Source organism: Leptonotus elevatus, chromosome 11, assembly GCF_054856555.1.
Source record: "Leptonotus elevatus isolate MCC_2025b chromosome 11, RoL_Lele_1.0, whole genome shotgun sequence".
NCBI lineage: Eukaryota > Metazoa > Chordata > Actinopteri > Syngnathiformes > Syngnathidae > Leptonotus > Leptonotus elevatus.
Genome location: NC_141249.1, coordinates 13,886,164 through 13,910,605, shown reverse-complemented (window position 1 = coordinate 13,910,605; position 24,442 = coordinate 13,886,164). Strand labels below are relative to the sequence as shown.

The window sequence follows — 24,442 nt, the reverse complement described above, 5'->3', positions numbered from 1 at the left end:
ACGCTAATTTACTAAAAAAATTGATGAGCAGTGACATTGCATTTTTTTACGCCGACCTTCCATCCATTCATATTGCATAGCATTTGTGCAAGTGAAATTGCGCGATAATGTAAATAAAATAACAATATTGTATATATTTTTAAAAATGGACCATGATGGTTACAGTATTTTAAATGCAGTGGCATTCTGATGTTTTTCAGTTATCGGTGATCGGCTAGCTAGTTAGCTCTGGTAAGCTTATCTACAATTGATTAATCATTCATGGTATATCCTGTGATGATTTATTTCCCTTCTTTTCCCTCATGTAGGCGGGTGAGTGCTAAGTTGCAGAACATGACAAATTCATATCTGTACAAGTTTTGAGTGTGTTCGTTGTGAATATTAATGTTTAGACATGCTAATAAAATTGCTAACCCAACGTTAGCCCCTGAACGGCTAGCAGGTTGGTGTTTAATATGCGAATAAGTGCAAATATCAGTTGTTGATTCATCTGATGTCATTTTAATACATTTCATCTGTATTCAGTATATGAGTAACAAAAGCAGCATCTCCAAGGAAGTTACTGGAAAAGGGACATGAAATCCCAGATAAATTAAATGTTTGATACATATTCAAGGTGAGTCAGTCCAGGTTTCTGGTATCCAGCGTTCGGCCACAGAGGCAGACAGTGCAGCCCATGACTGCAGACAGTGTCAGGATAGCCAACAAGATGGCCCACCAGTGAGACTGTGGACACAAAAATCCATTTATTTGCGCCTCCAAAAAAAGAAAAAGAAAATACTTCCAAAAAAATATTGCATATGACACATGAAGAAAATGAGTCAGCATACAAATGTTGTGAAAGAGCATGACGGCTTCCTTAGGGGAGGGTTGTTGACAGCTCATTGAGGTGCTCTTAAACCCGGATGAGCATTCCAGATTTGCAACGCTGTCAAGAAGATCTGAAGTTGCTACCTTAGACTCAAACATCTAAAGAGAGAATAAATTAAGGATATTTGGCTGGCATGTTGAGCTAGCAAGCAACTGCTGCCGTTTCTCTTCGAGCCATGAATCAGAATATGTGGATGATAAGTCTTCTTTTCAGCCCCAAACTGATTAACATTGTCCAGTATGCTGTAGATAAAAATGTGGGCAAACAATGTGTTGTTGTTTATGTCATTTTGACGTCAATGGTAAGACTCGTTTTAACCATTCTCGCGTTTTTCTTTTAATCAAGCCTTTGAATTTAGACAAGCTTCTTTTCACTCAACTCTCATCTTTGGATCAGATTCTTATTGTGCTAAATGCTAATCTAGTTGGAACTGTGTTGAGGTCGTCTCATTAAAACCGCTCAAAACCGAGACAAGCTTGTCGCATTGCTTTCCTGTGCACTTCCTATTGATTTTGGTTCACTTCCAGGTCACTTCCTGTTCAATGTGGGGCATTTCCTGTTCCGTTTGATTAAGAAAGAAGTTGCTTTTGTCCATATTACCTTCATCCACTCTCCCACGTCTTCAAATTCATCAAGGTTGAGAAAGGAGTTCTTCAGTCTGGCGATGGGGCCGTCGGCGTCCAGCAGGCGGCAAATGTGGAATTTGTCGCAGTAGCCTCGATTGCTCATGCACGGCGCCCCGCCCACCAGGGGCAAAGCCTTTCTCTGGAAGTGGCGGGACAACACGGAGGAGGTTGTGCTAGCACATGTCTCAGGCTCACCTGCCATTGGTTGACAGGGAATATAGTTAGATAAATGTGGAAGTTCAGCAGATTTAACTACATTTCATGATGGCGTGTTTAACGCAATACTTTTTAAAAGAGAAGTCAACACTTTTTTTTTTAAGACTAATATGTTCTATGCAGCCCCACTAGTCTAAATATGGCATTCTGGTTAATATTGTGTTAGTGGAATATGAGTTAGGCAGCAAAATCCAGCTGTTTTTTTATCCATCTCGGGGAGGCCATTTTGCCACTTGCTGTCGACTGAAGATGACATCAATGTTGCATCACAGTGCGGCTTCAGAAAACAGGTGAGCTGTGATTGGTCGTTGCCTGAGCCCTGAGCAACTGTGATGTCATCTTCAGTCGACAGCAAGTGGAAAAATGGCCGCCCCCTGAGATGGATAAAAAACAGCTGGATTTTGCTGCCTTACTCATATTCCTCAAATGTAATATTAATCAGAATGTCATGTTTAGACTAGTGAGGTAACATATAACATATTATTGTCAAGAAATGTTTAACTTCCACTTTAAGTCAAACTTTCTTTTGGATGAAACTTTGGTACCAAACATGTCATCCTGTTAGTTCCTCTGAGTTAGTTAGTTGAATGGAAAGCAAACACATACAGGCAAATGTATCCGGAAAGCGTATGAGTTTAAAAAAAAATGTCAAGCACAGCTGGGCATTGGGCTCTGAGGTTACCGGGCTGTTGGCAGCACATGTGGCATTTCTGCTTCTTGGAATCACCTGGACAGTCGCACTGCTCAAGGTTGTGTTTCACACATACAGACTCGGCACAGACCTGTAGGCCAAAAACAACAACAACAACAGCAATCAAACGCAACAGATGAGAGGGGATTAAATGTATTAAATACATTTCTGCATGTTCTGTTTCCTGGTTCATTGAATAATGTTGAATTGCCCTTTGGTTGGATAGAAATGAATTGGCAGTTTTTTCTGTCATACCCCATTCAAGCAGACTCGAGTTCCTTGACTGCAAACGGTGAGGTTTTCTTTAGGCCTTGGATCAGGACACACAGCTGAGAGACCCGAACAAATGCTCTCTCTCTGACAGTCCGTCTCTTCGTCACAGGTTTGAAGCCCTGACTTAAAGTTGCATTCCTGACTGCAGCAAAGGCCCTGACTTGGACTAGAAAAGACAAGAGGAGGCACATCAGCTGCCCAGATTCGATTTAACAGGTGTCAAATTTAAAGTGGAAGCCAACCTTAAACATGTTATATGTGACCTCACGAGTCTAAACATGACATTTGTGGAATATAAGTTATGAAGCAAAATCCAGCCGTTTTTGTCCATCTCAGGGGGCGGCCATTTTGTCACTTGCTGTCGACTGAAGATGACATCACAATTGATCAGGCCACGGCCAATCACAGCTCACCTGTTTTATGAAGCTGAGCTGTGATTGGTTGCAACCTGAGACCCGAGCACCATTGATGTCATCTTCAGTCGGCAGCAAGTGGCAAAATGGCCGCCCCCTGAGATGGATTTTGTTGCTTAACTCATATTCCTCAAATTTAATATGAATCAGAATGTCATGCTAGTGAGGTCACATATAACATATTATCGTCAATAATTTTTGGGAGGGGTTGACTTCCTCTTTGAGACCACTAGGTCAGATCTTGTTCATGTCATTTTTTTATGCCCAGTGAAAGCTTGCTACAAGTACCATATTTTTGCTGTGCGTCATATGATGATGATTTGAGTTCCCACACAAAACAAATTAGGCAAGGCAGGTGAGTGTGTTCATAACGTACCTGCATATTTTGCCAGGCTTGAGGCGACACTGCGCCCCGACACGTTCTTTAGCGCTGTAGCAACAGAGGTCTGTGTCATTGTGACCCACATCACACTCCTCACCTTCCTCCACTATCTGGTTACCGCATATGGGATGATCATTGACTGGCCACAGAGAGCACACGTGTAAATACTGTGACAATCCAGAGATCATATTTATAGTGACTCACGCTTGTATATGTGAACACGTGCTCACCCAGGAAGCAGTCGTCCTTCTTGAGGTGCAGCAGCTCACTGATGTGTCCAACGCTGCAGATGGACAATTTGTCGTTGTTTTCACGCACGTCATCTGTGGCTTGAGGAAACATCAGGTATCGGCCCTTTCCACCGGAGGAGCCCAGATCGCCACAATTAGAGCCTTCATCGTGCTGTAAAAAATATATAGAATAAGATTCGATTTTAGTTCCAAAATTGATTTGCTTATGATATTCAAATTTTTCTTTCAATGGTTTGAAATCCCTGTAAAATATAAAATAAATGTATTCTTAATTGGATACACTTTTGTTAACAACCTTGGTAAAATTGAATGTTTTTTTTTTTTTGGGCAAGTACATCAGGTTAAAATTCCAACTATTGTCTCAACTGTAAATCAAATAGCTCTTCTATGACATGGAAAATGGACGCTACTTTGTTTAATCTTTCTTATGCCTACACATAAATTCATGTTTGAGCTGTGAAAATGTATCCGCTTAAAACTTCCGGTAGTTGGAATATATCCCACCGGGTTGTAAACTTGTAACAGGGCTTTCCCACGCCGCAACAATAAGGCACTCTAATTTGTCCATGTCAATCCAGAGCCCCAGTCTACACACTCCCTGTCAAGTTAGACTTCATTTAAAAAAACAAAACAAAAACAAAACTTCACTTATGGTTTTCCGTGCATGTGCTCATAGCCAACAACGAGGCACTCTAAAGTGGCCACGCCAGCAGACAGTTCACTCTAAAAACAGTTGGGTCAAAAGTAACCCAGTTATGGATCAAAAATGGACCGATCCACTTAATGGGTCAATTCAACCTAACTTTCTCGGTTGTTTTACACGAAATGACCCATTTTTTTTTTTAAATCAAGTAAAGGATCTGACCAATATTTATAAGTTCTTTTACGCTGAAAGACCCATTTTTTAACTCAAAGTAGAGGATCGGGTTATTTTTGACCCAACTGTTTTTAGAGTGTAATTATGTGAAGGAATGATGCATTTTCACGGTGTAGTGATAGCTAGCTAGCTAACTGTGAATGATGATGCAAATGAAGGTGCTTTTTATTTTATAGGGTACTGTGGAGGGGTGATTGAGCCCCGTTTTAGCCATGCCCCCCCCCCCCCCCCCCCAATCACAGAAATCATCTATTGAAGAAGTCATCCAGGATACCCAAATGCTGTGTCATTGACAGCCGCAGAGCATTTATCTTTTGTTGTATCATGTAGCGAGTCAAGATTGCTGGAGAATGTGATGACCTTGGAGGAGCACGGGAATGTCATGTTCTACTGTATGTGGAAAGAACAGTAAGCCCCTCATGCTTTGCTCTAGTATTTGGAAAATATATTTGGGAAGAAATGTACTGGTATTGCAGTGGATATAGAATATAGCAGCTTTTTCTGTAAAAATGTATACATTTGAATGCAATCAAACATCGAAAAACTCTCATTTGTCTCGTTCAATTGGAAAAAGAAACAAATCTGTTGCATTACAAATGTAAACTAATACAAGACTTTATGTAAAATAGTTTACTTTAATGACATTGAGGTCTCTCTATCAGTATGGACCATCGAGACTTAATCACAGTCATCAATTTACATTTCGAATAGTATCTTTTATAAGTAGGGTGTGTTCGCTTTCTATTTCCATTGTAAACATGCTCACGGAAGAGGCCAATTAAAAGCGGAAACTGTCCTCGAATCAACTTGTGACTGCACTTCCTTTGAATTCAAGGGGTTGTTTAAATTAGGAATCGTCTACAAATTGTAGCGACCCTTTTAAAAATAATATTTCTTTTTAAGTCTTCCATTTTGTATATTTGTGAAAGACGCATGCCAATTAGCGGTCGAATAGTTCAAAGCACATGCGTACGCTGCACACACGCGATAGTGTAAATATGAGACGTAGATTAGAAGGACGGGACATAAACAAGGTTAATAGCTGTTTGGATTTCATTCCTATGACTCAGAGATCCTCGCGTGCATCCATCTCTACGCAGAAGTAACGGTTTGAGAGAAGCCCGAGATTGATTGACGTAGTAGAACTAATCAGCTCAGGAGTACCTCTGCAAGATTCTTTTTGCTCCATGGAGTTGTGTAAAAGGGAGGCCTGGGTGAAAAGACACACTTGGCGGAGTGAAAAGGATTGTGGGGGTCTCCAGTTATAACACACATAAAGGTGTATACATGCATCCAGTGTGTGCACATAGGCTGCGTTTTGTTATGGTGATTTCCTGGTGACGGCAGCACTGAAAAGGGATTCAGTGAAGCTGGTAAACGTACATAATAGTCCAACACAAAGACACGTATGGAGAAAAGTCTGCTTTTTGTGTCGAGTAAGAAAAAGAGGCAGCAGAGGAGAGTTTCCGACATTTTATTTCGGTGTTTGGGCTCCATGTAGTGGAGAAGAATATACTCCAACTTGGGCGTTTATCGGTAGACGAGACGAGGAGTTGGACAAAGACGACTGACCGGGGATCCGAGACTGTGTCCGAGTTCGTGAGCGAGGGTCAACTGGACGTGTCGAGGAGGCAGGAACTGTCCGTAGTTCTGAATCGTGATCAGACCTGTGTTCAGGGTGGAAGGGCGGCCATTGCGAAGGTTGGTATACTGCGAACAGATTCCTCCCCAGTTGCCTGAAGACAAGAAGAGAAAAAGAGCTGGCTGCTTCAATTTTAGTAGGACTAAAAAAATAAAAAATTCTAGTTCACTTCAAATGTGTTTGATGGGTTTTTAACCGCACTTGGCACCCTACAAGTCAATTTCTGCTTCTGCAATTGTGTGCACTTCCACCACCCTGATGTTAATGGGAATGAGGGGAGCCACTTCGATTGACCGAGAGTCGGCTGCGTTCCATCCCACGACAACACAAAACCTGTGAAACGCCTGCCAAAACACCAAAAGAAAGAAAAATCCACTCCGAAAAATGATTGAATTGAAATTGCTTTTTCTTAAATGGGTCGATGCCTACCTATGCGTCCTGAGCCACCGATTGAAAATAATTGGTTGAAGTGTCACCAATAAAGTGCGTCCAAAACGTTTGTCCATAAAGTGGCCATAAAGTGGCAACTCCATGGAATTTCGAAACAGGAAGTTGACAGGTCACATGGGTGATCTTTTAAATCAACAGGACCATCATACTGCACATACATCCCATTGACAAGATTGCATAACTGACCTTGTGCTACCGGGAATACCTTAAACCAACAAGTTTTTGCTTGCTGAAGTTATCACCCTCTTAAGAGGCCCACAACACGTCAACACGTACACCTCAGGCCCCCCACCGCTGGGTTTATGTAACACTCCTAAAAAAGCAGTCGTGTGTTTACCAACAGCTGGTCATCCTCACATGAATGCAATGAGGTTGTGTGATGTCATTCACAGGACTCACTGTACAGAAAGCTATTGGTCAAAGGGGGTCACCTATTATTGGGCCGCCTGATCATGGGTGACGCTTGAAAAGTTTTTTTCCGGAGGCAGCACGTGTCTGAAAACAATGAAACTCCGATTATTGAAGTTATCTGGCTTCCTGGACCGGCGCGTCCCTGATTATACGACTTTCCCACAATCGAAACAGCTGCAATGGGCGTCACTGCACCAGCGTTTTACTTTTATTTTTTTCTCCCTGTCTGACTCCCTTTTGTCTTAGCATCCCCTTAGACAATTTTTTTTTTATTGCAACCTCTTTTGAAGTGAAGAACAAAAGTGCTGATTTTTATTTTTTATTTTTTTGTAGAATGTATCATTTTTATCTGTCACTGAAATCTATGGTTCATAGTGATCATTTTTCACAGGCTTGATGATGTACTGTACTTAGTGGGAAAGGAGGGCAACGGCCTCGGATGACTTTTTGGCTGTTTATTGATCGCTGGGGGAAAATGAGAAACTCAAACTCACATTCACACAGCTGCAGTTAAGTAGTCGCTGTTAAAGGGGAAGTCAACCCAAAGAAGTTCTTTACATTTTTCTTGTCTTACATTATGCAGCCACTCATCTAAACACGGTATTCTGATTAATTATTGTGTTAGTGGAATATGAATTAAGCAGCAAAATCCATCCGTTTTTATCCATCTCAGGCGACGGCCATCTTGCCACTTGCTGTGGTGTCATTTTCAGTCGACAGCGAGTCGACTGAGATAGATAAGAACGGGTGGTTTTTCTTTTTAATTCATATTCCACAAATGCAGTATTAATCAGAATACCGTTTAGACTACACTCTAAAAAGAGAATTGTTGAACCAATTTAAGATTACAAATTGAATTGTTGACCAATTTAAAAAAGTCACTTCAATCGGTAACACGCGATTTAATTAAGTTAGTCCAAGGTGAATATACTAAATTTAATGAATTATGAGTTCATTAAACTTAATACATTCACCCGAATTAAGTTAATCCGAAGTGACTCACATCCAAAGTATTAAGTTGAATGAATTCATCATTAATTAAACTTAATATATTCACTTTGGACTAACTTAATTCAATCATGTGTTACCGATTGAATTCAATTTGTCATCTTAAATTGGTTCAACAATTCTCTTTTTTAGAGTGTAGTGGGGGGCACGTAAAACATATTCTGGGGTTGACTCCCTCTTTAAAGCAAGTTTTACAGTGACTTCTTGTTGCACTTGTAGGATAATTCAAAGGAGGTTGACGAGCATCCTGAAACAAATTGTTTGATCTTTACTGTTCCTCTGTACTGCAAGGCACTTTATGCCGGATATTTAAGGTAGAGTGGGCGCAGAGCACTCCTAAAGGTCAGCTGCTGCAACTGCCCCTGCCCGCCACTTCAATTTATCCATTGCCTCCTGCCATGTGTGGGTTAAGGTTAGTCACATTCTTTGTTTTTATGTAACAGATCTTACGTAACCTGACCTGTGGAATCCCCGATTTTGAGGGAAGGGAAGTGTACTTATCTATTAAAGATATTCCCCTTTCCACACAAATGTGAGTTCACTCGGTGTCATGTCATTGAGAACTGTGGGAACCAGCTGTGGGCATCTGGATCCCCCATCAGCGTGTTTGCGTGGGTGCGATTGTGTTTACCACGTTAGAGCTCGGAAACAACAACACGAGTGACTCCGTGACCCAACCCCAACCCCGTTGAAGAAACAATGAGCGCAGAGGCGCCGTAAAGGAAGCAGCCAATGATGCTCTTGTTTAACTTTAATCAGTGTACTATGATATGCTGGGCCACTCGTGCTCACAGTTAAAAGGCAAACAATTAAACAGCTAATTGGGAATTCTACTTGCACACACTGCTTTTCAACAAAAAGTGTCCCTCCCACCCTCTGTCCCCAATGCCTGCTAAAAGGCTCATTCAAGGAGCTGAGGTTCCTAGAAAGAGTGCTGAAAGGCCTCCGCTGTGGATTTTGGCAGCGCAAGAGGACCTGCACATTTTTTGTTCCCTTCCCCTACTAGTCTTGGCCACAGAAGAGTCACCATGAAAGGCTCCTATTATTAGCCGCATGGATAAACACATCCGGAAACAAAACTCTACTCCAGATACCTTCACCTAATAACAACAACAACAACAACAACAACAAGTGCATGTACGAAGGCACAAAAGCCAACTTTAGGAAACATTTTAGAGCGCTAATAAAATATTACTCTTCTCCTGAGGCCCATAAAATATGTTCTTATTGTTCAATAGAAATAAGCTAACAATAGTCCAAGGGCTTTTCCCTCCAGAGTTCAATGACCTCCACATTTGAATGATATTCTCCATTGTAAAGTGCATACAATTTGCTGTTACAGAAGCAGGATTTATTTGTACAGTGGATTTTTATTCACTTGTTTTTTTTGTTCTTTTGTTACCTTCTTGACCGTGCGATGATAAGACGGATAGTTGCCAAAAAGCATACAAGTTTCAAGGTCAAGGTTGTACAGATAAGTCTTTTCAAGACGTTATTTGGGCTTTGGGGAGGAGTTAAACAAATAAGACATTTTAAAGACAAAATGATCCTTCCTATGGTTTAGGTTGGAAAGTACATTTGTATTTGCCCTTGTTTACTTTATTCAAATGTTTATATTGAGCCGCATTGAGCAATATTTGATATTCTTATTTTGATTTGTCAGAGTGGTCAAATTTAAGTAACATTTCTCAATATGATGCAGTCACCACTGCAAACTACATACACAATAAAAGGATTAAATTAATCCCTCTCGTATTAATTAATAGATTAATTAAAGGCCCGGGCTTGAATTGTGTGTTCATCATTTTAGTGCCATTACTAGAGCTTTGTAACATGATAAATAATATAATATGGTGATAATATGGATTTAGGGCATGATCTTTAATTATTATTATTATTATTATTATTATTGTTGTTGTTCACCAGGCTTATGTTGGCTAAAATTGCAAATGCGTTGTTTTCGTTGGGAATTTCACACACTATGGCCTAATTAGGTATAAATCTCATAGCGTTTGTAAGGAACATATATTTGTGTGAAAATGTGCCAAATATTCTCGGCCAATGGCAGGCATTTTTATTTATTGATTTTGCTGTTGTCTTTGACCCCTGATTTGAGCTTCAGGTACGGCCAGCATGAGGACGGGCCCTGCAACAGTGGTCACCAGGTGTCTACTACAAGAATCAGCCTGCCACATTTGACTAATCTGGATAGGGTCTTCCCAATAGGGCAATTTCAACCTGTTGCTCCGCAAAACATTATTTGGAGTGCGCCCTAGTATTATTTCCATAATTAAAGGCCAAGTTCTAAATAATGAGTAAGATCTTTTGGATGCGGTATGATGGTGTGGGGCAGCGTCTCTCTCAATGGAAAATGAGGCTTGTCATCATTGGAGGAAATCTCAATGCAGAGAAATTGGTTTGATTGGATCAGTGTGTGACTCTGCTGGTGACTCCAATGAGGAAAAGATTCACCCACACGCTACCTGATGCTCAAGATACGATTTATTGTCATGAAAAATATCTACCATACACAAATGTACTTACTTTATTTTCGTGCTATGTTAAAAAAAATCTATTCAAGTGACTAAATTGCCATCAGTTTTGGCAAAGATTGACTTTTTCTGTGGCTTTGTACTTACCCCCCATTGATATATGAAACTCAACTAGAGGAGGAGTCTCCCGTGCTCGATGGGGGTGGTGTGCATGCGAGTGTGTCTGCATGTGTGTGCGCGGTGCGCCCTTACTGTTGCTGCAAGCTCACAGGGGGTTCTGAGACACATATTAGCGAGCACCAGCAATAAACCAGTGGAATTGTGTTGTGAAAGATATGAGATGTGATTGAAAATTGAAAAAAAAAAAACATCGACCGGCCACATGGTGAAGTCACAACAATCTCATCAAATTTGTGCTTCCTCACGTGAGACGTCGCCATGGCGATCGCACCGTGGAATGTAGCCTCTAAGACGTCTGGGGGGTGGTGTCAGTAGCGGTGGTGTGTTCGGGTGTCAAAGGTTCATTGGTGCCTAATCACATGTCATTGTGGCAGTTTGCTCTCACGCCCCCTAGGTTAGCCAATCAAAAGCGGGCGTATATGACAAACAGGCAGGAAGGATCCTCTGTGACTTTGTTACAGCTCCTCTGTTAATACAGCAAAACTTGGGTGCAAAGCTAGAAGGTATGCTACTCATATACGTACATATAGGATCCATCAAACACTCGTGTTTTCTGGCCTCTGGTCATGACCAGGGAGTCCAAGAAGTCATATAGGCAATGAATCAGTGGTGCCCCATGCGGAGATTCAAACACTGACACTGTGCGGACAAATATTATTTCACCTTTCAAGTCAAATATCTTGGTGAGAGAGTGGACTGGACACACAAATATTCTTCCTGTTTGTGTTAGACTGGAATTTTAATGCCCCAGTGTAGGGTGAAAACATTTTTTATTTATTTAATTATTCAATCAGATATGACATTGTTGGGAATTAATTATCATATGATATAACAATATGTCATATACAGTATATTGCGTTTTTTTGTTGTTGTTTTTTTTAGCTTATGGACAATTAAATACATTATTCAATATCAAGACATGAAGTGATTATTGCAACCAATTTTGCAGAAAGATCATGTCAATTTCGTTTTTCGTCTCTTATCTACGTATGCCCCAAATGTTCAGACGTCACAGTCGGGCCTTCAGAACATGCTGACAGCCGCATGTTCCTAAAACTCGACCTCTGAATCAGTTCATTGATTAGCATTTCTCTAGGATAAATGGTTGGCATACTTGATTGTTACATGAAGATTAGATCCTCGAAAAATGCCATGAATTTCATGCAACGGAAAATACTTTATATCATTATCGGAATATAAAATATATTGTATTAGGATATACATGTTTGCCCATATTGCACACCTCTACAATTTAGATTGTAAATTGTGATGACTTTGAGGTTGCATTACCATGAGGTGTGTTTTGCAACTCACCGGCCTTGCCCTCCCAGGCCAGTCCCAGCACTCCGCTGTAGTCTCGATTGGTGAGCAGGTACGACAGGCAGAAGTTACCCCAGTTGTTCTCTGAATAAAGACTCAGGAGCTTCTCTGGGCCGATGAAGAGAGGATTCAGAGGATCCGTTTTGTTCTCCTCTGTCATTACCTGGCCGGGATAGCAATACTTAATATCTGAACATTTTGTTCCTCATTAATCCTACATTTGTGAGTTAAGTAATAAACCAGCAGTTTAGGTTTGAATGCTTCTGTTGCTGTTGTAGTGCAGTAGCTTCTTACAGTGAGGGATTTGACTTTGAAGTTGATCAGCTTGATTCCATCAAACTCCACTTTGTCATATATGTCGTTAACAGCTCGCATGTAAGAGGCAACCTGGGAACAAACCACACAATTACGTGAGGAAATATTAAGGCTCGTAGGTCACTTTGGGTTATAATTTCAAGAGGTCTAATAAGAGAGCTGTAAAAAGAAAAAGAAAAAGTACAGTCATTTCTGGACTATAAGGCGCACCTGACTATAAGCGCTACTTTTTCTTTTCCAAAATGAGTGCGCAAATTGTCTTGCTCTCGTTCTGTCTCTCCTACTGTATTTGGGCTCACTTGGTTTGTTTTGCTCTACCTGGCGCTCTTACGCTTCCTTTATAGTGCGTCCCTTTGTGATCTGATGGATAAGCCGCACATTTGTATTAGCCGCAGGGTTGAATGCAAGTGGAAAAAAAAGTAGCGTCTTATAGTGCAGAAATTACTGTACTCGCTTTCTTTCACAAAATCTTTGAGTTAAATCTCTCTAAGTGGTGACTTTCTTTAACAGAGGATAGTTTGGCCTCTTTCAAACATCTGCTCATTAATAATAATATTCGAGCCATACAGCAACTGTCAGGCTACAGAGTATTTTCTGCAGCGGTCATGCACTTTAAGATGCACGTGAAACCTACTCACGCGTGACAGTCCAAAGTGTATATATGGTGGGAATTGAACAGGCAGAAGAAGAAAAAAAAAAAGTTAAACCAGCGGGGGAGTTCTCCTTGACTGTAAGTATTGACACCTTGGACACAGAGAGGAGACGGTAAAAGCACGCCAGCAGTGATTGACAACAACCTTTTGTCTATTTACACCTACAAATCATGTCACGGCATTGAGTACAGTGTATTTTCATAGTCCACCTTGCAGTCTGGCAGGAACCCAGGGACAACACGTCTGTGTGTTTGCTTGCTTGGTGTGGAAAGAATGCAAAGGAGGTCAGTGGAAGTGATGCAAGGGCAGACAACAGACAGAGAGGGAGGGAATTGTAACTAAAGACCAAGTTACAGGACAAATACTTCTAATTATTAGGTACCGTAGTATGGTGTGTTCGTGATTGTGCTCTGAGAAGTTGAGCATACGTTTTGTGGTTAGAACAAAAGTGTTAAAACACACCAATCATGTGCAGCGTGCTATGTGCAATGCCGTATCAGCTGTGCGCAGAGCTTTGCATAGTTATTTCAGTCATGAAGCAGCAACACTTAAATCATGTTGTTTGTTTGCTATACAGCAAAAAAAACAAGGGAAAAAAAGTGAGAATTGATTTCTGTGCAATTTTCTGAACGCAAATGATTTTGATCGATTTGGTCTTGTTTTTTTCTCTCCCTCCTTCCTCATGTCTCCTTTTTTTCCATCAATGTAACTCGGGGCGCTAACTTGAGAACCGCCAGGCTTCTCACTGTTGGTCATTTTTCTTGTTATTTTTCGTGTTTTTTGGACTGTGAAGTAGGACTGTGCAATTAATCGAAATTCAGTTATGATTTGAATTATTACACTCCACAATTCCAAAATCAGTATAATCGTCAAACAAAAGATTATTAATACTAATTTTGAATTTGCACCTTTTTTAAAATTTTAAAATAACTAATTGAATAAATTTTGTTTTGTCCAAAAGGAACTTGCATAATTATAGTGTTTCAAAGAATTGTATTTGTCTTAATATATTTTACTTTTAAACGTTTTCTTGTTTTGTACCCAAAAAATAAATTATCATCCTAATCGTGATTTAAATTATTACCAAAATAATCGTGATGAATATTTTCTTCATAATCGAGCAGCCCTACTGTAAAGACAAATTCCTTTTGTGTTTTTACAAACTGATTCTGATTTTGTCCGTAACAGATTTTGACAAAATCTGATCTGTCAGTATGATTCAAGGATGACTGGATTCACTTTTGATTATGGAACCGAGGCCAGCTGATTTACGAATCACAGGGCACTTGAAGACAAACAACCAAATTCATCAAAGGACAAATTAGAGTCTTCAATGAACCCTCTGATGGTGAAATAGAAGAAAGTAGACTGCGCTCTGCATAATAATGGGCGTGTCTTCATTTGCGTGCCGGGGCAAGTCTAATTTTTCAAGATTTTCGACTAGCTAAAAGCAGGTCTAAATTGTGGTGCAATGTTATTTTGGTAGATTTGACTGAGGCGCAAGCAGACAAAATTTTAAGCTACTCTGATGTGTGTAGTGCATGTCATTGTACAGTATTTCAGTCATAAATATGACAACAACAGGGGGGGATCCGCGGCCAGGGTCGGGGGTGGAAGTCACTTTACACAATTTTCAAGTGGCGATTTTGTAAATGTACATACTTTGCGCGTGCCGATCTCCTGCATGAACTCCAGCGAGTCCTTCCAACATGTAGACCGCAGGCTTTTCTGCTGAATTTGAATGTAATGAGGGGGAGCCGCTTCAACTGGCCGGGAGTCGGCTGTGTTCCCTACCTCAACGGCACAAATACCATCTTCTGTCTGTGCTAGCAAAATACAAAAAAAAAAAAACTCCAGCCATGTGCACTAGCACTTTGTGCTAGACTTACGCTGGGCCTGAAAATAGTTGAACTCTGGCTGCAAGACAATTCAGCACTGCAAATTCAGGAGATTAACGCTGAATTCTGGCTGCATAATGATCTAGATTGGTCTAATGTATCTGAAACAATGCAAAAGCCAAATGAGGCATTTAACTTCGCTGCGAGCAAAGCAAGACAAAAGGTGTGTGAAGGTCACCTGAGCCACAACAGCCTCCACAGACTTAAACTTGTTGTAGTAGCGGTGGTCAGCGGTGAGGTGCAGCAGGCAGCTCGTTTTGGCTTCGTCCACCGTTCTCCTCGCACGGCTCGTTGCCGCCTCCTGTGGGACACCGAGAGAAAGGGGAACACAACTTGAACTCTTCACTTGGAAAAACATCTGCTCAAGCCATTTCACAATGTCCAGAAACTGGAAATGATCTGTACAGACGGGCATGTTGTTAAAAATGGATACGTGTAAATGTTCCGGAAGCCATTGTTGAAAAGGAACACAGGGGACACCCCACTACAATACGCTGGTTACCCTTTGGGAATATTAATTAGTAGATCACATTGATGTCGACTGACATTTTTCCAAACAATCAAAGTTCTTGCACGTACTGGCCCGAACTTTGTCATATTTAACCAACTGTATTGCTCGTATTGTACTGAGTAGCCACTAGCCAGACACTTTCCTATGCAGAAAGGCCCAATTCCTCTTTTATGGTCACACTTTCCTTTGTTGCCATCACTGGAGCCTTTCTCTGGTGGCATCACAAAAAAAGCCAAAGGGAAAGCAAAACACACTTTAGAATACTTTAGAAGTCTTGAGGTTTGTCACACGTGATGGTTGGAACTCTGCTAAGGCATACTGTATTTTTTCCAGAAAGTTTTGGTTGAATTTGTGGCATGTGTGTATGGAGGTAACAAATGAGGATTTTTCTACCTGATCATCAGGTTTGAGGCTTTGGGCTAGCAAGTTTAGATGTTCCGCACCACAAAATCCAGAATCCCGTCCAGTTCCTCTTGTTGGAAAAACTGCATAAGAAAAGAAAAAGAAAAAAAAGCATATGTCAATGGGATTTCATTTTCACCACAGTGCACACGTTATTGTGAGGCTAGAAAAAGTCTACACACCCCGTTTCAAGTTCAAATACCAGGTTTTTGTTATACTGTATACAAGCTGAGACCAAGACCACCTTGAATGTGACTCATAACCTACAGAACTCAATTGAAAACAAAATGTTGAGGAAATTAAAAAAGAAAAGAAAAGAAATAATGTGGTTGCATAAGTGGGAACACCCTCTTATAAGAGAGGATGTGGCTGTGTGTTCAGAATTAACAATCGCATTCAAACTCAATCCAGTTGCAATCACTTCATTTAACATGAGTTGAAATGAAATTGGCAAATTCTGAACACACTCGCATACCCTGTTTTAAGGGGTGCGCCCACTTATGCAACCAAATTGGTGAAAAATGTTTTGAAATGATTTATCTTGGTCTCCTTTTTTTGTGTCACTGAAAACATTTATAAAACAAAACTATACAATCCAGTAAGAGCTGAATGCTAAAAGTCGTTTACGCCGCAAAAAGTGAGAATCCATTGACGCAAACGGGACAAGAAATAAACTCAGGCCAAGATTACTGCAAGGAAGAATACCAATTGATTAACCCAACTGCTTCAGCATCCTGAAGTCATAAAAGTTGTTTCTGTTATGACCAGGTGCAGCCAAGAATTGCCGGAAGAGAGCCTGCCGTATGTAGGATGTGCTTATGTGGGTATGTGAGCGACAGCAGATTATCTCGATATCTTGCTGGAAAGGAAGATGGAGACAAGCTTCTTCCTTGTACACATTGTACCTATGCAATTCCGAGACGACTGGTCGTTAAACATACAGGAAGTGTAGGGTTAATGCGTCTCTTTTTAATGATAACAGCCTCCACTCTTGTGGGAAAGCTTTCTACAAGATGTTTGTGGGGATGTTTATAAACTCCATTTTTGGTCACTGTTTTATTTCATCCCAAAATGTGTTTTTCCTCACAATGCCCATTCAGACATACATTACAGAAAGGTTTTCCAACCTTGATTGAGCCATGGCACATATTTTACATTAGGAAAAAAAAATCTCATGGCACACCAAAAAACAGAAAAACAAAAACACTGTCACAAAAGCATTGTTAGCGATTGTCATACGATTTTCCCAATATTACCTTCTTTTTTTAATTTTTGCATTTTGACTAATATTTTAATCTCCACAGAACATGTGTTCTGTGAAAATATCAAAACTAAACCTAGCAAAATCAAGAGTGGACCCTCTTCTTTAACTAGCAATAGATTAGATTTCACCAAAAACACCCATTTCTGATCAAAAAGCGGACAACATGAGCTTTTTGTGAAAAGATACATTTCGCACAACAGTGACTTGGATGCAAATTTTATTTTTTTACTATTGTGACACCTCAAACTACTCGACATTGAAAAGTTATTTTGATGGCAAAATAATAATTAAATAATTTATTTACACATACATAACTAAGAAATGCTCAATTCTATTGTACTTTTTGTCACCCAATTATCAGGTGCGCCCAGCGAGCGAGGTGCAGTATTGCGTGCCAAGTTCCCAAATATGATCAACTAGACTTGCTTTGGCACGAAAAATGAAGATGCGTCAGTTTTCACTGCGTGCACAAAAACAGCGCCCTTGGATTCCATTTGACGGATATAAACGTCTACGGCAGTGAATGGGTGAATTATGTGCCTACTGCCATCTAGTGGAATAGCACTTGTATTGCCAGTTACTCCATGTGGCTGTCACGATGCAAGGGCACACTTTGTTCCCGCAAAGTTCTTAGATTACGAAATAGTATAAACACTACCAGAATTGACCTAGCAACCCTGTGTTTATAAGGCAAATACTTAACCACTGGGAAACAGCCCCCGAATTGTCTTCAATGCTCTACCTAGAGCTAAAATCCCGAATTTCATGACAGTTTGAAACCATTAAAACAAAACTAAAAATCATCTCACACGTGGCGTCGGACGCTTTAAAAATAGCGGAGACGGGTTGGGAAATGAGCCTTCCCAGTGGGCTGTCTGTAGAAACAGAAAACAGATTTGAGACCAATTTCTTCACCCACGTCTGCACTAATGCTTGCTCACAAGGGAGTCATTAGAAGCATTTCTAAAACATGTTGCACAGGCTAAGCAGACGATGGGGAAGCATCTGCTCACTCTGACAAACCAAACACCCCCTGCAGCGTCCAGGCAAGACAAATAGCTCGAAATTCCCGTAGATGCTATTAAGTCACATGACCTGAAATCACTTTCACATGTTTGCAGTCGCACGAGAGAGGCGATCTGCCAGTTAACCGGTGACCCGTAAGAACTTCAAGAGAGAGGCAGTGAGGGAACACTTGATTGGATCGCACCACTCTACGAAAACTTCACGTCAGCCAACCACAGCGCCGCAATTAGTTCCTAGAAGAAGGTATTTCCAGTCGAATCTGCTGTACTCATGTTTTCTCACTCAGAGTTGGCTTCCAAAACTAAAGTGCAACATTTTTGGACTCATTTGCATGATAGATTTACTGTACAAGGACTCACTTTAACTACTGCACATACTGAGCCTCTGAATGATTGTGCTTTCCAAGAATTGCATTTGCAAAACTGTATCTGAAGCTCACTTTGGAAAAACCACAGATTTTGCAACACCAACAGAGTTCAGCCATGTTTTATAGTCATATTTATTAAATCATTGGCTCGTCTAAAGTGTCTGGGAAACAGTTACGCAGAGGCAAATATCTGAAAATGATTTAAAGCCAGTCTGAGCCAAAAATCAACTGCTTTGGCTCACCCACATCCCAATTTAGGCTCAAGAGAGTGACTTATAATGGCGGACTCAGCAGAAAGTGAGGCCAAAGGAATCACGCTAGCTCATGACAGAAAAATGGCTGTACACTTTTAAAAATATTTATATTAAAAACTAATGTAGGGATTAATAATAGCCAAGCATTTATGGGAGTCCAATGAATATACAAGTGGATTTCTTTTTTGTTTTGTTTTTTTGGTCTTGATAAAAATCACAACCATAGACATCTGAGGTGACCTATGTTTTTTTTTTTTTTTTTTTTTTTAATATTGCATATTAAGTAAAGTACATAAATGCCCGATAAGATCCTATCAATAAAAGGCAAAGGCATAAATAGATAAATAAATAAATAATACAAAAAAAGATATATATTTTTAAAGTGCATAAACATTGTTGGTATGGCAAATAAAAAAGGCTGTTTATTAATAGTTTTCAAACTTATGTACCTATAATACATTTTAATTGAATCGCGGAGTACATAACGTCAAACAAACATTCTCACATATGGAGTCTTGAATGAAGCTAGCACATGCAAAGCCAGAGCCAAGATTCAAACCCCAAACCTCGCAACTGTAAGACCCACTGTGCTGCTTGTGGCTAATCGGTTCAATCTAAATTTGTGACTATATTTTTCCCGACACGGACCGCTGTGTACAGCGCCATGGGTCCCATATCTGAGGGTGATATCATGACATCACCCATCTCAGGGGAGACCACATCCTTCCTTCGGGCTTTTGTCAATCCCAGACGACACTCACCGAAAGTGGAAATACCGGTACACGCCGTACCAGACGCATGATGCCTCTCCCTCGTGTCCAAATATAAACTCAGAACGGGACAGTCGATTGTTGCATCGAAAAACGTCTTGGGCCGGATTGTTTTTGCGTTTCCTGTGAGATAACCTGGCCTGTGGTTGAAAGCGCAGGATGTTGTCATTTTGCGACGCTAAAGTGAAAGCTTTTGACTCAGACGAGATGAAGCAAGGCCACGCGTGCTCCCATTCAAACATGTTGGAAGTTTGGGAATCATTTCTTGGAGGGGGAAAAAGTCACACTGAGAAAAGACAAGTAACACACACTTGATAATAGCAGACGTGTGGCCATTTTATCTCTTCTAATACTAATTTCCCATATTTTTTTGTGGTTTCCTTCTCACTCTCACCCTCCTCCTCTTCAGTATCACACCATCTTCATCTTGCTTTTGCTTTGGCTACTTTCACGTTGCTTCTTTCTCCCTCACTCCCTGCTGCCATGAGATTAGTCTGATTTCATGACCTCAAGTTAACCAGCCTACAGAGCATTCTGTAGTTGAAGCTTACTGCCAAGATGGATGTCAATCGAATTGTGAATGGGCTCGACTGTAGCATGGAATTTTGTAGCTTAACGGCAGTCAAGTGCATTAGGCAGATGGTGCATTTAGGGGGCGTGGGGGTTATTGGTTACATTCTGACACGCAATAGCCTAACAGTGTAAAAATGTAGCCATTTAGTTGTCACTTAACTGCTGTTATTATATTTCCTTATGTTGTTGTAACTTCCATTTTCTGTACCGCTTGTCCTCACAAGGGTCGCGGGGGTTGCTGGAGCCTATCCCAGCTGGCTTCGGGCAGGAGGCGGGGTACACCCTGAACTGGTTGCCAGCCAATCGCAGGGCACAACTTGTTGTAACTTAAAACAACCAATTAGCTTTGCTTTAAGTCAGTCCGTTTAGCTTAATGCTAACACACAATGCAAAACGCCACAAACTGGCTAACGAATAGCATCACTGTCACGGTGGAGAAGCACACATTCAATTATTTAATACATAATATATATTTGGCCCAAATATGTCAATTAACCAGAATACGTATTACAGATTTAACAATTTATAGGAGACTATAGCAGGGGTCACAAACGTGTTGCTCCCAAGCACCATATATGTAGCTCGCAGGCCTGTTCTAAAAATAGTGATGGGACTTTTAGGATGGAATGGAAAATATTTATAGAAACAAAAGTGCTGCATATTGGTATTTTTATGTTTCCCAATTATTGTGAGGACTCATACCATGATTGGTGTCTTCACATCAACGATTAATTAATTAATTATTAATAATAACTAGGGCTCTCAATAACAAATCTTTTTAGAATTCATTACCCTATTGATTACTCGACCATTACCCATTTCGAGGTAGAAATGTTTGTCTCAACCAATTTTTGTGGTCGACAGCAGATTTTTTTTTTTAATCCTCACCCATAATAATAACAACAACATGGTTGAACGTAATAAGAGCAAATTTGTTATTTCATAAGCGTGTACCAAACTGGTAGCTCTTCACAGTAGCCGAGAAGTAGCTATCAGCTTCAAAAAAGGTTGGCGACCGCTGGACTATATCGATACCTGTGTGGTCTTAGTACTGTATTGTTCCTAGAGGAGAAATTGGAAGTAATGATATACGGGCATGTGCATCATTTTCTCACCCATGTCATCCTCACGATAGATGATGGAGTGCTGACCAGTGACAGTGACGTTGTATCTGTGAGCAGCTTCTATGTGATAAGTGGCGTTACCTATGTGGATGCTTCCTTCAAAGTGACCCCGTAACACGGACCCATGACACGTTGAGTCGTGTTCACCTGCAAGAGCGGTTTGAAAGATGCAACAAGGTCAGCGAGCTCCTCATTAGTCCCACAGGAGCAACTTAACACACACACACACACATACAAACTTACCCTCCAATGTCCCTGAATATAAGTGGGAGAGGTCCGCAGTTGTGGCTCCATCCTCACTGAGCACCTTGAAGTCACTAGAGAACGTCCCGGCATCTCGTCTCAGACGCAGTCGAAAAGTTCTACAGGAGAGAGAGAAGCAGAGACACAATCTGAAAAACATGGTGCAACCTTTTAATATAAGCCCGTGTCCCACTGAGGGGGCGAACATTCGCGACGCTAACATATGTTGATTTCACGTCAGAGTTCCTTAAAGGTTGCAGCATTCCCTAAACGTTCTCTACACAGCGCTATTTCCTTGCGGCAAGAACCTTGGATCTTGAATTACAGTTCCAGAAGCATACAGTCTTTACATGCACATTTTAGACCTGGAAAAAGTACCAATTTGTCCCAATTTGTCCCAAATTTGTCCCAGTTGTCCCATTTTGTCCCATTTTGTCCCATATTTGATACATATAAAAAAATATTTTTCTAGTCCAAACCTGTGAAAAGCAGTGAAGTCCAAGTCCAGCATGTGTCGCTGAGGTTGTGTATCTCTGCGGGCTCGCAGGTGCTTCCTATGGAGGTCCTCCCTGTCGTATGATAGCCCCTCATAGTGTTTTATGAATGGGCTTATGAAGCTCACGTCGCCTGACAGAAGCAGAAAATGTTTTCGTTTTTTTTTTGTGTTGGTTTCATTCTTTAAAAATGTTACCTTTTACAAGGATGATAGCACTCAGCTTTTGATAAATATGATCATCTCTATTGCTGCCGCCGTTTTTTATCAATAACAATAACTTAACTCTTTCACTGCCATCAACGTCTATAAACGTCAAAAATTCATTTAAACTATTTTTATTAGTTTAACTTTTTTTCCACTTTTGTTAACAAGAGTATGGAAACCTAGACATTAAAAAAATATATATTTAAAAAAAAAAAAAGAATAAAGAAAAATATTATTTAAAATTAGAGGTGTAATTGTAATTAATCGCATGACTTCAATAGTTAACTCACAATTAATCACAAATTTTCTATCTGTTCTAAATGTACAATAATTTTTTTCTAGGTTTTCATACTCTTGTTAACAAAAGTGGGGAAAAAATGTTAAACTAATAGGAATAGTTCAAATGAAATTTTGACGTCTATAGCCATCGATGGTTAATGAGTTAAAGAGAAAGCCAAGTCAAAAACTTTATTCACAATAATATGTTCTATGCCCCCGTTTTTTTTTTGTGAAAAATATAATCTCACCAAATATGAAATCAATTAATCAAAATGTACCTACTGTTGTAAATTTTAAGTTTTTGTTTGTACTGACGACTTAAGTATCATCACACTTTACAATGGTAATGAGGGTGCAAAAATAGAATAACACCCAAAAAGGCAAGTGGTCATTTCCCCTCCCACATTCACTTTTGCCTTACTAAAATACTGACGTTACACAAAAATGATGACTGAATGGTGAATAAATGGCAGTAGGCATATAGGTCATAATCACATCTTAGCCACACAGTTACTTTTACTTCCTCCACTTTTCAATTTAAATGATGTTCTTATCACAATGACATGTTTGAGTCATCATAGATGACAGCTACTCTGAGCTGTTTGGTCTATGAAAGTGAAAGGCAGCCCAAGAGCAACTTGTGACCTCTTGCCCAGATTCTCACTGCTTCAAGAAAACACTTTTTCGCCCCATAGGATTGCATGCTGAGAAAGACAAATGTCACCGGTAGCTTTTTATATTGCGGGCAGTGACATTCCTGACTGGATAGGTTTGTACAAGCCAAAAGGACAGCGAGAAGGCCGCTCCACGTCAGTTGACAACACACGCACGCAATTGGGCACACGTCAAGCTATAAAGCCATAAACACTCCTTTACACGCACACACACACACACACTAACCAACACATTCCTGCGACACACTACCTGTAATCCACTCTTGACAGCCGACCAAAAAAAGCAACTGGCAGCAAAGTTGAGCCCTCATGACGACCTCATTAGTCAGGCCTTTGTCTCCTTTTTCATTTAGCTTCTTCCTCCTCTTGATTGTCTACCTCATCTCTTCTTCTTCTTCTTCTTCATCCAATTTGTCCTAAGTGAGATCGAACACACGGTTTCACAAGGCTGGAATGCAACTTGTTGGCGAGTTGAAGTCTTGCACTGGAGAGGCGTATTCAGACTTGCATGCATGCGTGCAGGTGTATGAGTGCAATGGAGTGTATTTTGAGGAAGATTACCAAACGCAATAAATATGATGGGCAAAAGCATTTACAATCAAGTTGTGACCTGAAGCTAAAATCAGGTTGACTTATTCAACAAGTGGATTTTAATTTTTCCCTTTATGTAAGCAGTTAAAGGATTATTGAATAGTTCAATGTACAATGGAACCTCTAACTGTTCACCTCAACTGCTTTTGTGTGGTTTTTATTTGAAACTTGAATGCTCCAAAATTGTACCTTGTTTTGAGAAGAGCACTTTGATTGGCAGTGAGTGGAATCTGCAGTGCCCAAAATGATGCAAAATGTCCTTAAATTAGCTGGCTTGCATGTGTCTGCCAAATTACCAACACCTGGTCTAACCTCCCCCTGTGCATATTTTCACCGCTTGGTGCTGCAGACTTGCGCCAATGCGCCATTCAGGAAAATAGAGCCCCACTGAGGTGTCATGGGATTCCCTTGAAAGAGCTGGATGAAGTGGCTGAGGAGAGTTAAGTCTGGGCTTCAATGCGGGAGGGATAAATAAATGGATGGATGGATGGGTGCATGGGTGGATGGGTGGATGGGTGGATGGATGGATGGATGGATGGATGGATACAAGCGGCCGAAATGAGTTTCCTCCGCAGGGTAGCCGGGCTCTCCCTTAGAGATAGGGTGAGAAGCTCGGTCATTCGGGAGGGACTCAGCGTTGAGCCGCTACTCCTCCACGTTGAGAGGAACCAGTTGAGGTGGCTGGGGCATCTGGT

At 40.6% G+C, this 24,442-nt stretch overlaps 1 protein-coding gene across 1 annotated transcript; it reads right to left on the bottom strand.

The window, feature by feature from the left end:
- Positions 1 to 308: 308 nt before the first annotated feature.
- LOC147165942 (disintegrin and metalloproteinase domain-containing protein 10) lies at positions 309 to 23,645 on the bottom strand. The gene is made up of 15 exons (XM_086089174.1): positions 23,407 to 23,645; positions 21,983 to 22,130; positions 21,504 to 21,622; positions 21,252 to 21,407; positions 15,874 to 15,965; positions 15,148 to 15,270; positions 12,398 to 12,490; positions 12,098 to 12,266; positions 6,173 to 6,336; positions 3,703 to 3,874; positions 3,467 to 3,611; positions 2,660 to 2,843; positions 2,396 to 2,495; positions 1,472 to 1,692; positions 309 to 726 (listed from the first exon to the last, which is right to left on the bottom strand). Exons 1-15 carry the CDS (start codon positions 23,465 to 23,467, stop codon positions 622 to 624), a joined length of 2,052 nt encoding a protein of 683 aa, XP_085945300.1. The 5' UTR covers positions 23,468 to 23,645; the 3' UTR covers positions 309 to 621.
- Positions 23,646 to 24,442: the final 797 nt, after the last annotated feature.